At 47.4% G+C, this 16,884-nt stretch overlaps 2 protein-coding genes across 5 annotated transcripts; both read right to left on the bottom strand.

The window, feature by feature from the left end:
* Nucleotides 1–3,905: 3,905 nt before the first annotated feature.
* On the bottom strand, nt 3,906–6,100 carry LOC123148115 (F-box/kelch-repeat protein At1g80440). Its single transcript, XM_044567472.1, has one exon. It carries the CDS (start codon nt 5,238–5,240, stop codon nt 4,104–4,106), a length of 1,137 nt encoding a protein of 378 aa, XP_044423407.1. The 5' UTR covers nt 5,241–6,100; the 3' UTR covers nt 3,906–4,103.
* Nucleotides 6,101–7,847: 1,747 nt separating this feature from the next.
* On the bottom strand, nt 7,848–14,949 carry LOC123148114 (3-hydroxyisobutyryl-CoA hydrolase-like protein 3, mitochondrial). Of its 4 annotated transcripts, XM_044567471.1 has the most exons (11): nt 14,647–14,949; nt 13,636–13,737; nt 13,456–13,500; nt 13,249–13,301; nt 11,972–12,106; nt 11,773–11,869; nt 11,038–11,167; nt 10,519–10,697; nt 10,231–10,358; nt 10,049–10,150; nt 7,848–8,119 (listed from the first exon to the last, which is right to left on the bottom strand). In XM_044567471.1, exons 1-11 carry the CDS (start codon nt 14,867–14,869, stop codon nt 8,021–8,023), a joined length of 1,293 nt encoding a protein of 430 aa, XP_044423406.1. In that variant the 5' UTR covers nt 14,870–14,949; the 3' UTR covers nt 7,848–8,020. The 4 variants fall into 4 exon arrangements, with proteins under 4 accessions (XP_044423406.1, XP_044423402.1, XP_044423403.1 ...); XM_044567467.1 differs by lacking the exon at nt 13,249–13,301 and having other exon boundaries at nt 13,436–13,500; XM_044567468.1 differs by lacking the exon at nt 13,456–13,500.
* Nucleotides 14,950–16,884: the final 1,935 nt, after the last annotated feature.

The raw sequence follows: 16,884 nt of genomic DNA, 5'->3' as shown, positions 1-16,884 counted from the left end.
GCGATAAAGCCTAATAAAGAAAGACGAGGCTCTGATACCAATTGAAAGATCCTGGATGTCGCCTAGAGGGGGGTGAATAGGCGTTTTAAAATAATTACAGTTTAGGATTAAACAAATGCGGAATAAACCTAGCGGTTAATTTGTCAAGCACAAAACCTAAAACAACTAGGCTCACCTATGTGCACCAACAACTTATGCTAAGCAAGATAAGCAACTATGAGATAGCAAGAGATATGACAAGCAACAATATGGCTATCACAAAGTAAAGTGCATAAGTAAAGAGCTCGCATAAGAGATAACCGAGGCACGCGAAGACGATGATGTATCCCGAAGTTCACACCCTTGCGGCTGCTAATCTTCGTTTGGAGTGGTGTGGAGGCACAATGCTCCCCAAGAAGCCACTAGGGCCACCGTAATCTCCTCACGCCCTCGCACAATGCAAGATTCCGTGATTCCACTAAGGGACCCATGAGGGCGGTCACCGAACCCGTACAAATGGCAACCCTTACGGGCGGTCACCGAACCCATACACTTTGGCAACCCTTGGGGGCGGTCACCGGTACCCGTCAAATTGCTCGGGGCAATCTCCGCAGCCTAATTGGAGACCTTGATGCTTGCCCGAAGCTTTACACCATAATGATTGAGCTCCAAACACCACCAACCGTCTAGGGTGCCCAAGCACCCAAGAGGAACAAGATCAAGGGTACCAAGCACCCAAGAGTAGTAAGCTTCTCAACTTGTAACTTCCACGTGTCACCGTGGAGAACTCAAATCGATGCACCAAATGCAATGGCAAGGGCACACGGAGTGCCCAAGTCCTTCTCTCTCAAATCCCACCGAAGCAACTAATGCTAGGGAGGAAAATGAGAGGAAGAACAAGGAGAACACCAAGAACTCCAAGATCTAGATCCAAGGGGTTCCCCTCACATAGAGGAGAAAGTGATTGGTGGAAATGTGGATCTAGATTTCCTCTCTCTTTTCCCTCAAAAACTAGCAAGAATTCATGAAGGGATTGAGAGTTAGTAAGCTCGAAGAAGATCAACAGTGGGGGAAGAACACGAGCTCAAAGGATAAGGTTCATTGGAGAAGAAGACCCCCTTTTATAGGTGGGGGAAAATCCAACCGTTATGCTCACAACCCGCACAAAGCGGTACTACCGCTCGTCCTCACGGTACTACCACTAGGGGTAGTGGTACTACTGCTTGCGAGCGGTACAAAAAAATTACATCCGTGCCTACCACCGCTGGACTTATGACGAGTTTTTGGTCCGGAGCGGAAGTAGCCACGGAAGTATCCCCGGTAGTACCGCTCCAAGCGGTAGTACCTCTCCCATGGGTGGTAGTACCGTTGCAGCCTTCTTAAGGACACCAAAAATGACACAACTTCTGCAAACGGACTCCGAATTCAACGAAACCAAGTTTGTTGGAAAGCTAGCGACAAGGGCTAACACAATCTTGATATAAATAACAATAAGAATCAAATTAGAAAAGGCCCATAAGAAAATGGTGAGAACCCTTCCTCAAATAAGACCGGTAAAACCTCCAACACCGGAAACGCAATAGAAGAAGCATATGAAATCCGTTTTCGATGTACTAGAGCTTGTCACGAAGAAAACCACAAGCTCTAAAACCTCAAAATAAAATAAAAATAAGAATAAAGAAAGATGATGCAAGGATGCAATGATTTGAGCTCTGGACAAACGATACGATCACGCTACTCACTTGAGAGCCCCCCTTGATAGTACGGCTATCGATCCTATAACCCGGTCTCCAAACTATCACCATGAGACCGATAAAATATAAAACCTATCAAGGGCAAACTTTTGCCTTGCATGAAGTCCACTTGAGCTAGATGATGATGATCTTGACCCCCTCAAGTTGGGCCACCTTTCTTGATTGTGTTGGGTCGATGAAGACTAGATGATTGTTCCCCCATACTCCACTATGGGTGAGCCACTCTTCGGCACATCTTCACAAGTCCATTGACACCACAATGGACGGCAAGCATCAAGCACTTGATCTCTTTGTGATGCTTCACTTGAACTTGCGCACGGAATTCTTGATGACGATCACCACTTGATGTCAGTGATATCTTCCTCTTGACGCAAGCCCATGAACACGTACCTAACCCCACATAGAACTCTCACATAGACCATGGATTAGTACACAAAGCATAATGGACAATGCTTACCATACCATGAGATCATTTGATCCCACTCGGTGTATCTTCTACACTTTGTGTGATGATCAACTTGAATCACTCTCTGTACTTAGTCTTGATCAACCTTGACTCTTTCCAACTCTATGACCAATCTTTGGATAATTCCTTAATACCACCTTGGTCAACTCATAAACTCCTTGAAACTAACACATGTACTTCAAGAAATGCCTATGGACAAATCCTTCAAATATAACTCAATGCAACCATTAGTCCATAGAGAATGTCATCAATTACCAAAACCACACATGGGGGCACCGCATGTCCTTTCAGCAGTGTCGGCACAGCCAGCCGCAGACACGGCCGCACAAAGCGTTGGCAGCGCTGGCGGTTGAGGATGAGAACGTCCCCTGTTGCGCCTCCTACGTGTCGCCGTCTAACTTTCGGGGGCGCATATGGCAGGTGGATAGTGCCGGACTGTGCACGTCCATCATCGACGTTACGTTCACTGGCACCGACGATGGACAGGTCGCGGACTCCTCCAAGGATGACTGGGGCATGGGAGGCAGCAAGGCATTGTGTCCAATGTGGGCTGGTCCCTTCCCATGTTCTACTCTTTCTCGGCGGAATCCACACCTCCACTTCACGGGTCTTGAAACCCGTCGTCGTTCATGGAGATGACAGATGGAGGACGTGGTCGCCGATGCAGAATTCAAAGAAAGTGGATGAGGGCCGCCACGTAGGATAGATTTAGGGTCAGGTCGTTTTTTTTCTAAATGTTTGAAATGTAATGAAAAATGTTCGAAAGTAATTAATTTCGTCCGGTTTATGTCAAAAACGGTCGTGTTTGCACAAATTTCGTCTAGCTAGCTTGAAATGTATGTGGGTAGCGTTGAATGGCCACCTCCCGCATCCGTGTCTGCGGATTGGACCATTGTTCACAGACCGGCGGATCGGATTTCAGTCACAAGCGCTCTATTCGCTGTTGCAGTGCAGCTACCCTGTTACATGGTTTTTGAATTTCAGCACTTTCCTTTTACAATAAGGGGCTCTCTGGATTGAAGGATTTTCATAGAAATATTGGAGGATTTCAATTCATAGGATTTTTTCCTAAGGAAGACCTTTGGATCAAAGGAGCGACATCTCCAAAATTCCAATGGGCTGCATTCCCGCACCTCAATCCTATAGGAATTTCAACATCCACTCTAACCTTTTTTCGACACCGATTCATGTAGAATTGAGGCACTTTTTCTGTGGTTTTTTCTGGAGTTTTTCTGTGTTCCATCCAAGTGACCATTCTGTTTTGCACATGCAATTCTGTCAAATTCATGTGTTTTTTGAATTCCTTTATTTTCTAATGATGTGATCCAAAGAAGCCATAAAGAGTACCCAGCATAGACGGAACAAAAGTCACGGTTAAGCGCGAGCACGAACCCAAAAGCCACATCTGGAGTGAGAAGACGACAAAAGATGGTTCGAGATATGATGAAAACGGGCATCGTCGTCCTTCCAAATTTAGGATAAGCCGTTGCAGAAGCTTCCCAACACTTCACTCTCCAAAAGAATTCTTGTCTTGTCCAGCACAGAGCAAAGCAAAGCAGACCCGCCTTTTGCAACGACGTGTTCTAGAAGGCCTATCTCAACGTCCCGGCTGAACAGAACAAACAGAAAAACGGCACCCATTGGTCGGTGCAAAACAGCTCCGGAATCCTCTCACCGGCGATCGACATCTCGTCTCGCGGCAGACAAAATCGAAAACATTGTTCATTGCAACGATCTTTCTGGGCTCGTTTAACCATCATTTTCTTACACGGGTGCAATGCAAGCTCGAGTCATGGCGCGAAAAGGCGCAGCCCTCGCAGACGCGCATTGATGCGTTATATGCACACATATACTACCTCTATGTACACTATTCATGGTTCTGTACACACGCTTAGGTGATCAGATCAGATCTCTAGGAAGCAGGCGGCCTGCACGTGCCCGGAGAACTCCGGCGGCGCCGGGGCGCGCGCCCAGGACGCGGCCTTGCCGTTGCCGGCCTCGTCGCGCAGCATGTACACGGTCTGGTCGCCTCCGTGGCAGCCTGAGCCGATCACCACGACGCGGCCGCCGGGGATGGCGGAGACGGTCGACGCCGTGCGGGCGTCCCCCGGCACGGACGCCACCGTGCGCCACCCCGCCGAGGCGCCGCCGTCGCGCGCCACGAGGTTCCCTTCGCGGAGCATGTACATGCACTCGGCTCCGGGCGCCACGCAGCAGGTTCTCGGGCACGCGCCGTCCTCGAGCAGGCCCTCCTGGACGGTGTCCCAGGCCGCCGTCGCCGGGTCGAAGGCCTCGGCGGAGCCGGCGAAGCGGCCCTGCGCCTGCGTCGGGTACCCGCCGACGACCAGGAACCTGCCGCCGACGCAGAGCCCGCGCGGCTCGTCGCGCTCCTCCGCCATGTCCGGGAGCGCGGCCCACGCGTCGGCGTCCGGGTCGTACGCGAGCGCCGACCGGAGCGCGTTCTTCTCCTCGTCGTGCCCGCCGGCGACGTACACGGCCCCGCCGACGGCCGCGGTGGCGAAGAAGGACCGGCGCGGGCCCGGCATGGGCGCCCCGCGGCGCCACGCGCCGGTCAGGAAGTCGTACACGTACACCGAGTCCGTCGGCGCCCACGACTCCGGGTCCCACCCGCCGACGACCACCAGCCGCTTCCTCCCCTGCGGGCCGTCCACCGCGGCGACCTGGCAGAACAGGGGCAGGCTCCCGGTCGGGCCGGGCAGCACCGGGAGCGGAGCCCACCGCCCCGCCACCGGGTCCAGCAGCACCATCCTGTAGTTGTTCGCGGGTCCGCCGTTGGCCGCCGACGCCGACGCGTGCTTCTGCGCCGGGCCAGGCTCGACGCGCTCGGGCTGCGCCTGGACCATGGCGAGCACCGGGCGCGCCAGCCCCTCGGCGCGGCGCAGGCGGCCGTAGTCCGGCGACTCGACCTCCTCCTTCCACTGCCGCGAGATGCGGCGCACGGCGGGCAGCTGGTCGAAGCCCACCCTGATGAGGCACTCCCTCGCCACCTCCTCCGGCAACCCCGGAATCAGGTCGCCCATCGCTGACGCCGCAAATGAACCGAGCAAGAAACGAGTGAGAGGAGAGCTTGCTTGATTTGTTCTGCGTGCTGATGTTCTTTCTTGTGTGCGGCGAGTGGCGGGAGTGGCGCGCCGTATTTATACGGGGTGTTGGGGGCGGAGCAGAGGAAACAGAGGAATCGATGGGTTTCTGAATTAAGTGGGGGTGTGCGTGTGGGCCCGGGGCGGTTTGGAGCTTATCGTGGCGTGCTTGCGCGGGGGCGGATTCTTCCAGATCTTTTAGCGGCGTCGCGGTCCGCGAGAGGGACGACAGTGTCGTGGTGCAGTAGGCGATCTGTATGTGGTATGGCGGCGGTGCAAGGGAAGGGATAAGATGGATTTTCTCAAGGTTTATCACTTGCTATCCGAACTGTACCATACGCCTAGCGGAAGCTCTTTTTTTTGGTAAGGTTGCAATCTCGTATCTGGGCCAGATTTGCGTCTTCCCAAGCAAAGTACCACAGGAGAAGTGGAGATGATAGGAAGCGTGCGGTGTGCGCATGGATATGCCCAGACTGACACTGGAGTGCTGATTTTTAGGAGTGGTGTGAAGCAAATTCCAAATCCAATTGGCGTCTCCTTCGAAAAAGAGAAGGGAAGCCGCTGCCGAGCCCGTCTACGGATGGATCTCAAAAGCCGTGGTGGCGCCGGGAAACCAATGCGCAAGGCCCACGTTGGCCTAAAAAAAATCCGTGCGCTGGTGCATGATTACCATGTCGGCTTCGTCCTGCTCCGAACGGATAGATTATTCGTCCGAGTCAGCCGCAGCTCACGGTTCTTCTTCTTCTATTCGGCAGCAGCAGTTTCCGCCGGAGCCCACCGCAGCTGATTGAGTACTCCACGGCATCGGCCCACGTGTGCGGTCCGGATGAGATAGACATGGAGTTTAATTTAATTAAAACGCTCACACTTGAGGTGACGCGTGGCCTTGGTGTCAAGGAAATAGTACTCCAGCGATTTGGCTCTCTCTTTTTTTTTTTTGACCTCGCCGGCATGTGTCGGAAGCTGCACAGTTCACAGGTCGGAGCGCCGCGCCGTACGTCCGTCGTCGTCACGAGAGCTGCAGGCCCGCGCCACACGTCCGAAGCCGCATGGTTTTCCATAAGGGTTCCACTACTATCAGAGAGAGATGAGAACATCTCTAGCTAAAGCTGAACTGAAAAAAGAAAAGCCGCATGCTTTTCGGCCGAAATTCCCTGTTTTTCGCTAAAAAAATTAGTAGTAATCTTGTGTCGTGCTTGTAAATTTTGAACTACGTACATACCAATGGCGTTTTCTCTTCCTCAACTTCGCCGCTTCCTGAGGAGAATCCCCCGTTCGAAACGCTGACAGAGGGTAGTACAGTACTAGAACAAAGAACGAAGGAAACTCAGTTGCTAACAAATAATGTCCCGTACGCTTGCACTTGCTTCGGTTGGGAATACCTTTCACCTTTACCATGAGGAACACTCCGTAAAAACGAGCCACAAGTGGAGTGGACGCATCACATCGTAAATCCGGAGCCAATTATGGAGAAAACAACGGGTAGCGCACAGGGGGACGGAACGGCCCGGCCTGTCGGCCTCGGTATAACGCAGTGAACGGCCCGCTCTGCCCGTTGCGATCCGTAATCCTATCTCCTCCCCGGGGGGCCCCACGCCACATGCTGAGCGCCTGAGCCCCTCCTCCCGCGTCGCCATCAGCCGTGCCATCGTCGCATCCCCGGTTCCCCCGCCCCGCCGCGGCGCCGCCGCATCGCCGGCCTTATCCGGTTATCCCCGGAGAACGGCCCCGCGTCTCCTTTACGCTTGCCTCTGAACTGATAGGGCTGGTCATCGTCCGCCCGGTGACGCGAGGGGGCGGAAGCCGGAAGGCACAAATCCGTCGAGAGCGCCGACGCGACTGTGTGCGTCGCTGTCAGTCCCGGTGCCCGTTGGCAGCGGCAAGTCGGTCATGCTTTACGCGCGCATCATGCGATGCCTCGTCGGCTCGCCGTCCGTCGCCTTATCAGGACTGCTGGATGCCTGGATTGGGGTGTGGTCATGCTGAAATGGAAGGTCCTATTGTTTTGTCTCTAGCAAAACACTGCATCCATCACCGGGCTTATCGCCCGCAGGGCACACGGCGCCGCTGCCTGCTTGTACGTAGGGAACATCTGCCCTGGCCCACGGAAAGTAGCCAGCCACCAAGAAAATACATGAAGTTGACGACCATCTGGGTTACATAAATATACCAACATAAATATGGAAAGGCGCCCGTCGAAATGATGGTGGGTACACACTGTTTACCAGAACAGATAGCGAGTTAATTAAGGGCTGAAAACGAAATGACGGGTAACTTCCCGTCGCCAGGCAGCTCGTCAGTCTCCCCATACGTCAGTTGTACCAGATATTCCCGTCGCCAGGCAGCTCGTCAGTCTCCCCATACGTCAGTTGTACCAGATACATGTACACGTTTGTTAGAATCTGCTGGCCGGACAATGTTTTTTCAGTCCCAGTGTTCTTCCGGTGGGATTCAGTGTTTTCTCAGGCACGTCATAGGGTATGACGTACTACCCAGTGGCACTGCAGAAGTAAAACCCTGAACCTGAATCTATGTGCTTCAGCTCCATCAAATAAACCGCTGCATCAAATGCTGATAATCAAACTCTGTTTTTCAGACAATGCACTCCAGGCAAATTTATTGGCTCAATGGATAGCCGTATGTATGTTTGTAATTTCCTATTACATCATTGGAAGGATAAAGGGTGTTGTGGTCACAGCATTCTGGGCTGCTACAGAAGATCACACATTCAACTCAGCATCGGCAGCTAATGGTTCGAAAACTGATTCGACCTCATCCATGTTTACGTCTTCCAGAGTTGCTGGACTCCATTTTGGATTCTGCAAGTGACGAGACGATTCAACGGAATGATTAGGGGTATAATACTGATCCCTTAGGTTAAATGAACCACTATCACATTAGATTTTAGATAACCCTCCCCAGCATGAATAGGTAAATGACGTCACACCATGAGTAAAATGCACAAAATGTATGCATTTAATGTGTGCCGCTGTGCCTTATACTCCCTTCAGGTTAAATGAACCACTATCACATTAGATTTTAGATAACCTTCCCCGGCATGAGTATGTAAATGACGTCACACCATGAGTAAAATGCACAAAACGTATGCATTTAATGTGTGCTGCTATGCCTTATACTCCCTCCCTCCAGAATTACTTATTGCTCAAATGGGTATATCTACTATTAAAAATACGTCTAGATACATCCATTTGGGCGACAATTAATTTTGGATGGAGGTAGTATTTTGGTTGCTAGCTTGAACATGAGCTCTCTACCTAATCTTGCAAGATAAACAGACAACAGTCCAAAGTGCATTATAGTTTAATGTAAAATAGACTTTTGCCCAATTTTGCAAGACATAGATGACACCAGGATCTAATATTTTATTATTTCTGATTTAATGTTTCAAAAAGTTCAGACTATCTCAAAGCTTAAATAGTAGAACAAGATTAGGTACTCTCTCTGTCCGAAAAAGCTTGTCCCTCAAATGGATGTATCTAGCACTAACTTGGTGCTAGATACATCCAATTGAGGGACAAGCTTGGGACAAGCTTTTTCGGACGGAGGGAGTACAAGTTATCCTACATTATCTGATTCAAGACAAATTTCAATCTATATGTGGAGAGAGCAGCCATTGCAGTTCCTACTTTAAAATATTGCCATTGCACAACAGACCAGGGGTCTACGGCTATCTGTATGCCGAAAAAAGGGAAAAGGACAGACCCAGTGCTAGAAACTCCCACCAGGTGGGGTCTGGGCAAGGATTGCATGAGGCAAGCCTTACCCCTGCACAGTGCAATGCAGAGAGGCTGAGTCGAAACCAAGACCTCTTGGCACAAGTGGGCAGAAGGCTGCTTCGAAACCAAGACCTCTTGGCACAAGTGGACAGTACTTCACCACTGCCCAGGCCTGTCCTTCTCTATCTGTGCCCAATGATTATAAAAATGCAGTCACGATTCAGGTGATTTATATAGTTAAGTCAAATCAGTGAACTGGGTCATATTTGGAGAGGAACAAGCTATGGGCAGAACGCATTTTTAGGCCCTATAATAAGCATAGGCCATATTTCCAAGGGAGGCTTAAGCCACGCTTTGGCAAGCCTTTTTCTCCCTGCCAAAAGCCATAAGTAGTCAGAACAGACTTACTCACATAGGTTATGACACAAGGCCACCTTGGCTCAGTCTTTGCTTCGGTGGGCTTTTGCAGAAGGGAGGTTGATAAAGGCATATAAAACCACTGGATGTTCATGGTATGAACCCATCTTTGCTAATGGTATAAAAACCATGTATGGGCATGGGCCAGCATGGCCCTATGGTTTTTTGCGGTTAGCCAAAAACAGGCTTATGCATAAGCAACAGCTGAGCCAAAATCAGGGGAAGTAGCTCCTGGCCTTACAAGCTGAACAAGTCTTAGCTGGCTAATTTGTCTTGTTTGTGGAAACTGGCATGCGGAGTAAAGCATACTTGAGTGCTCATAATGCCAGTACAACCCATCAGGTAGGTTTAAGCTTATGTCAAGTTTGAACTTAGGATTTGTAGAACTTATGGTCTAAAAGTTGATAGTGGAAAGGAAAACGTTCTAACTGGTTGGACCCCCTATAGGCTTACAGCATAGATCATAGGTGGAGGCCCATGAAACACATGTAGCACACACAACAACATGTGTCTCTGCCTCTAGTGAAAATAAAAACCCTTTTGGACAGAACAATTTAAAATTTTGAGATTGAAAAATAAAACCATATGACTTGCCTGGTCCTTGTCAACTAAGACAGCGCGTACGCCTTCAGCAAAATCACTTCGAACCGATGATCTTAAGGCAATGCGGTACTCCAATTTCATAACACCAGCCAACTGAATGTGCCAAGCAACAGAATAATAAGAAAAACTTAAGGAAATAGAAATGTTCAATGGTACAGGATACAGGAGACTACCTTAGATAGATAATTTTCATTGTTCCCATATGACGATGCAACTCGAGAGAAATGTTTCTGTGTTAAACAAAGAGAAAACGGAGCACCTTTCTTAAGTCCTGCTAAAGCATCATTGGCCCATTCTGACACTGCAGCCAACAAAATAAAGAACAATTTACCCATATGCATTCATTCTTCTCTAGTCAGTACTGCAGTAGACTTGGTTCTTATATAGAACAGGCCATTCAAATAAAAGTAGTTAGCACTGTTTTCACTATATCAGAAAGGGGACGGTTAACAGAAGATTACCTGTGGCATCACCACTTTGACTACGCTTCTTTAGCTCTTCCACAGATTCAGTAGCTGATTTATCAGGACCAAAAGAAGAAACGATATCCGGTAAAAGCTTTTCTAATTGGGGCACCGACTCAAGTTCCTTCTTGTACCCAGTCAGGAGTGACTCAACATCTTTGTGAGGATCAGCAGTGCTGCAACAAGACAAAGAGAACCACATATGTCAAGATACTACTAAAATAGTATAGAAATATTGCAAGCACTTGCTATGTCATAAATCTAAGATATTATTCCCTCCATTCACAAATATAAGATGTTCTAACTTTTTTTATAAATCGGATGTATATAGACACACTTTAGTGTGTTTGTTTACTCATTTCAGTCTGTACGTAGTTCATATTGAAATATCCAAAACATCATATATTTGTGAACGGAGGGAGTAATACATAGTAGAGAACTATAAAATATAGATAGTTACTATAGTTGCATATTAATGTGTTCAGTATGTTTTGGCCAAGTAAGTTAGATACATACAAGTTAGCACTCAGGAGGGATTCCTTGAGTGAACCCAAGTCCCCGGAAGGTACATAATGGGTTCCGAGACCTATGAACAGAGCATCAGCAGGTGAAGATATTCTTTTTCCTGTCATCCCAAGGTAAGCTCCTGAAAGAAGATTTATTATTTATTTTTGCGAAGAGAAAGGAGCAGATGTTAGTGAAAAGGATAAAGTAAATAAGGACGCTATATGATTTATACACACTTTATCCATCTGGGAACAGAGAAAGCCACAGCAATCTCACAGTATTAGTGCAAAGAACAACTCAGGATAGCATAAGTAAAGATCTGGCATACAGCCCATTCACCATAACTGAACAATAGTTGCATAAGTAGCATGAAAGATTCAGAGTTCAGAACTGTTCAGCACGTTCCAGAATACAGAAAAAAGAGAACTTGTATTAAATATTCAAATGATTATGCTCCACCAAAAATGATCATCCAGACACCCACACAACAGAAATTGAGATAAAAGGGATAGCAAAAATAAGATAACAGAGAAACACAACAAGGTGTGGACATCAAGACACATAGGAGTGTATGATGTAGGGAGGGAGGGTATGGTTCTGACTACTGTACAACTAGCTAGCGATGCAATACATGCCATCAAGTTGGAAACATGATGGTTATACGGTCATAGAGAAATTACTAGCAGAAGATACCACCTACAAATTGATAAACTAGAGGGAGGAAGGGAGGATACAGAAGCATACCGACTGCACCCCCTCCTGGCGCTTTTGCACCGATGTAAGCAAAGCCAACATCTGGGAACAAGCCAATACCATTTTCCGGCATGGCCAGGAGTGTTCTCTGTAATAGTAGCACATTGAAAAGCATGATCACAGTCTTTATAATGCAGAAGTTGAAAGTAGACCTCATTAATAAAGAGAAAATTGAGTTGCAAACAATTGCCTCCGTAATAATGCGGTAGCGGCCATGTCCAGACAATCCAATTCCAAACCCCATGGTTACACCATCCATCAAGCATATATAAGGTTTTGCATACTCATGTATCTTGCAAATCAAAGAGTACTCAGCTGTGAAGACCTGAGAAGGAACACTGTATCTCTTAGTGATGCAAATGATAAAAATATACATTCAGCTATTTTCATTTACCAATGCAACGCAGAAGAGACACACCAAGGAGCACAGGCTAAGGTTAGTACATGCAGAATTATGTGTATTGACTATTAAACATTACTTTATACAGGGAGACACAACAAGGAGCAGCTAGGCATACAAAATCTTAGCAGTTAGCACTGCACAATATTTCCATTTAGCAAATACCAATGCTACAAAAAGTAAACACAGCAAGGAGCACAAGGTACTAGTAAGACAAGCAGATTTGTGTCTATTAAACATTAGTTATTCAACAATAACATATAGAGGGTGCTTCTCAGCAGTGTACCAGTTACAAAATCAGCTAAGAATTACAAAGTCTTAGTACTATGAATAAATAGATGTATTGTACGATTCTAGAGAACTGATCCTGGTTATATTGGTATTGTAATGTTAGACGGAGAGTGGGTGAAAGAAGCAGGTAGTGTTACAAGAATAGATAGTGAGTAGTGACTTGTGGGTGATATATAAACCCTCTTTAAAAATGTACATTCCATAACTTCGGAGATAACAAAAAGCATAAATATCAGTACAGGAAAACTATAGCTCGTTATATTCTTTCATTTTCCATGTGATTGGAATCAATCAATAGAATGCTTGTAACTCAGATTTGTCTTTTTCCTTTTCATGCTATGAAAATCAACCAATGGAATGGCAATATCTCATTTTTTACTGTTGACGTGATATACCACATCGGTTTCTAGTCTTTTGTATCCCAGAAATGGGGTAACCATTAGAGTTGATATTTTGTTTGGAATTGTCCTCATGGACACTATATATCAATCCTTCCAACTCAACAGGGCATTGAATTCATATGTTCCGTTATATGGCAGCATTAGTGGTTCACAGTCAATAATTAAGTAAATGTTATGTTTAGATGCATCAATGAGTGAAATATTGAATTATAATTCAGAGTGTTGCAGAATCATTTGAATTATTACATTAGTTCGAAGTTGGCTGCGAAATTCAGGTTTTTCAATTGTTCCTTCAGATTGGAGTACAATTTCAACTATGTATTTTATAACAATGCAACTCATTTCTCGGACACAAACAAGGTCTTATTGCTAGACCTCTATTATCTCTGGCATAGTGCAATCAATAGCAAGTCTCTTCACATCCCCACCTGCAGATTACACTAAGCAGCAGTCACTATCTGTGCAAATTTGAGAAATGCTATAACAACAACATACTGATGCCGCATACATTTTTGAACAAAAAATAATGATAAAAGAACCATCAGTTCTAAAAGTGAAAGACCTTTTGCACAAGTGATGTGCTCTTGTCCTTTTGAATTTCCGCTGCAACACCCTTAATATCCATCCCTGCATTGGCCATGAATCGTATTTGAAAACATATCCAATGCTCCGGAGACAAAAAGGCAATACAGCATGTTCAATGTCCAAGGCATATCTTATTCACCACGTAGAAAGGGGGGACAAAATGGAGGGAAAAAATACCAGCTGAGAATGCGCGGGGAGAACTGCTTTCCACAAGAATGCACTTCACATTTGGATTTGTTTCCCATTCATCAAGAAATGCCTTGTACCTAAGGTCCATTTCTGCACACATTTGAGGTAACAACTATGTGAGTGGAGCTCAATAAGGTATCAAACAAACATTCTATGGGGGAGGGGGGAGATGTAAATGGGGTAGGCCCATTACATGCCGCACAAGGCAGTTAGTTCGTGTAAAAGATAACATTTACTTAATGACAAAACACCTCTAGGAAGCCATTTATATTGTAACAGGGGAGTAGTAAATTGCCCATCGCAGCAGTTCAATAGACACGTGTTGCACCAAACCATCCCAATTTGGACATCAGGTTCACACGGCAGGAACCATATTTTTCGTAGGACTTCAAGAGATGTTGTAAGATTAGAATCCCTCTAATCAATATTATCAATCATATGCCCCTGGTGTTCATGTTTCCTGGTTCCATCGCTTGGCAAATAGAGGACACCTCCCGCTTGAACCAAGCATGTACGCCCGCCATCAACGGCGACACAGTCACTGTGCAGCAAGAAACGAGGCACATGTGTGACCTCTTTGTGTGGGCCTACGACGTGGCATGCCAGCTTCGAGTGGCCAGCCAGATCAATGGGCTCACATGATTGCCCAAAATATACACACGCTGCCATACTGTCACGTGTCATGTGAAATGAATGGCAACATCTGGCGTTGTCAGTGTAGGCGGAGTATTTAGCAGCGAATTAATTTCAGTTGATGTCTAGTCACTCGCTATACTTCGGATGTACAGGCCGAACTGAAATCCCGCGCAGTACACTAGGTAAGCACTACTTTAAAAAAAACTACACTGAACGCAGCGCGACGCGAATTTCACTTAATCATCCGCAACCTAGCAAAATAGGGAGGATCGGGCGAGTAAATCAAGGTATTCCTGCCCAAATCACGCCGCAAGGCACGCCGGCGCAACCGGTCAGGAGAAAGAGGAGGAGGGCGATCCGCACCGAGGTTCATGGCGTTGAGGGCCTTGGGGCGGTCGAGGGTGATGACGGCGACGCCGTTGGGGAAGACGCGGCCCTTCACGAACTCCTCCGCGGCGGCGGCGGCCATGGCGACGAAGCGGCGGCCGAGGCGGAGGGGGGCGAGGCTAGGGCTCGGGGCTAGGGTTTGGGAGGAGGAGAAGAAGGCAGCGGTGGAGATCGGGATGCGAGAGAGCAGAGCTCGCATAGCGACGTGACTGAAGGTGAAGTGCTGGGCGACAGGTGGACACGACGATAAGTGGTTTGCTCAAAATGCCGTGACGGCGATGGAGATGAAGGGGTGAACTGGCACATTTTCTTTTTTAGAATCCAGTACAATGTGAGCATCTCTGTTCGGCCGCAGCGGATTTCGGCCCTCGACACGTAAAACCACACGAAGCAATTGACCACGATTTTGATAAATAAAATTTGAAAATTCCAAAAATTCAAATACAGTTTTGACGAACATAGTTTTCGTGCCACAACCCAAAAAACATTGCATTCGTCATCACTCATCCATCATCATTACAAGATGAAAATCTTCACTGACACCATTTCCACCACCACTTGCCGAACCACCATGCCCACCGAACCTTGGCACCACATAGCCTTTTCCGTAGATGGAGATCTAGTGACTTGTCTTCAGCAAACTGGCCCCCAACCATCTGCCGTTGAAACCACATCCAAGGGACAGCAGTGAAGGGAAGCAAAAAAAGACTCACACTTATGTCCAGGCACCCATCCAGCACGGATTTGTGGCGGGGAAAACAAGGACAAGGGCGGCTTTGGTGCGAAGAGACGGCTCGGAGCAGCCGAGCGCCGTCGCCTCGGAGGATAGGCAGCGCCGCGCGGCTGTGAGGGCCGGGGAGGTGTGCCCCGACAGGCCGGGAAGCTGCTGCTGCAAGCGCCGTGCGGGCCGGGGAGGAGGTCCGCCGCAGATCGAGGAGGAGCGCCGCCCGCGCGGGCCAGGGAGGAGCGCCGCCGTAGATCAGCTGCGCCGGCCGACCTCCTTGCTCACGTCGCTCGGACCCGCCCGCCCCTCCCCGGCGTCGGCCCTCTAGCTACCAGGTGAGTGAGGCGACCCTACCCCAATCCCATCTCCTCCCACCGGCAATCCCCCGACGATGTGGTTCTTCTGGAGCACCACCGGTGGTGTAGATAGTGGATTTGAGTGGATTCCCTTAAATTGAACTGTACTAAGAATTTTTCCATTGAAATTCAGTACTGTGCTTGTTGTCTCTTAATAGAAGATCTGAAGAAAACTATACAGTGAAAGCATGGAAATATTGTTTGATGCTTCTCTGCAATGACAAGTAGTTTTTGAATTATACTGATGGAAATTGACATGTACCGTGTATTGTTTTGAATTTCAATGACAAGTACCATGAAAGCATGGAAATTGACATTGGCAAGTAACAAATCTAAAGTATGTATTGATGGAAATTTACAAGTAGCAATGTGAAGTAGCTTTTAAATTTCACTGATGGAAATTTACAAGTAGCAATGTGAAGTAGTTTTTAAATTTCACTGATGGAATTTGACATGTACTGTGCACAACAACCAAATCATGTATATGTACTGTGAATAACAGCCTTTTTTTGCATATGAGCTTGTCTTGTTGCATTGTTTAGTCACCGGACCGGTCCGCCATTAATTGTACGTGTCTTTTTGGTTTTTGGCAGAATTTGGCTCGATAAGTTTCTCAAGGGGAAGCACAAATCAACTAAAGCTACCGCACCAACAAAAAAAAGGAGCAAAGGTATGTTGCAATGGGTACATCATATGTTTTATTGTTCATTTGTAAACTAATTACTATACTTTTCATTGGCAGCAACAAAAGAAAAAGAAAGGGGAAGCTCCAAATAAAAAGAATGGTGTGCAGCCTCAAGTACAAGTGAAGAGGTATGAAAACAACAAAGGAACAGATTTGGAGCTTCAAGAATGGAATGACATCATCAGTTTCACCCAGCAGGTCTTGTCGGCTACACCTTGTGATGATGCTGGTATGTTCTAGCATGCAAGTTCGTTAGATCGTATTTTGGACATGGTTAACTATAGTATTTTGGGGCTAACCATAGTATTTTGTGGCTTAATTGTACAAGTCAAATGGCCAATTTCTACCCTTGGATCATTGTTTCAGTAGTACCACTTGGTTCCGAAATTGTACAAGAACTTATGAATTTCAATGACAAGTGGCTTGTTGTCTGTTAAGACATCTGAAGA

This window comes from Triticum aestivum, chromosome 7A, assembly GCF_018294505.1.
Source record: "Triticum aestivum cultivar Chinese Spring chromosome 7A, IWGSC CS RefSeq v2.1, whole genome shotgun sequence".
Lineage (NCBI taxonomy): Eukaryota > Viridiplantae > Streptophyta > Magnoliopsida > Poales > Poaceae > Triticum > Triticum aestivum.
The sequence above is the reverse complement of the archived record's forward strand: the minus strand, read 5'-3'. Positions and strand labels throughout refer to the sequence as shown.

Bases quoted from the DNA above. Each gene is read 5' to 3' on its own strand.
- LOC123148114 (XM_044567471.1), bottom strand. From the start codon at position 14,869: ATGCGAGCTCTGCTCTCTCGCATCCCGATCTCCACCGCTGCCTTCTTC. The intron at 13,302-13,455 runs GCACATCACTTG...TGTAATCTGCAG, and splicing joins GGAAATTCAAAAGGACAAGA to GTGGGGATGTGAAGAGACTT. The intron at 11,168-11,772 runs GTATGCTTCTGT...ATCTTCTTTCAG, and splicing joins GCCAGGAGGGGGTGCAGTCG to GAGCTTACCTTGGGATGACA.
- LOC123148115 (XM_044567472.1), bottom strand. From the start codon at position 5,240: ATGGGCGACCTGATTCCGGGGTTGCCGGAGGAGGTGGCGAGGGAGTGC.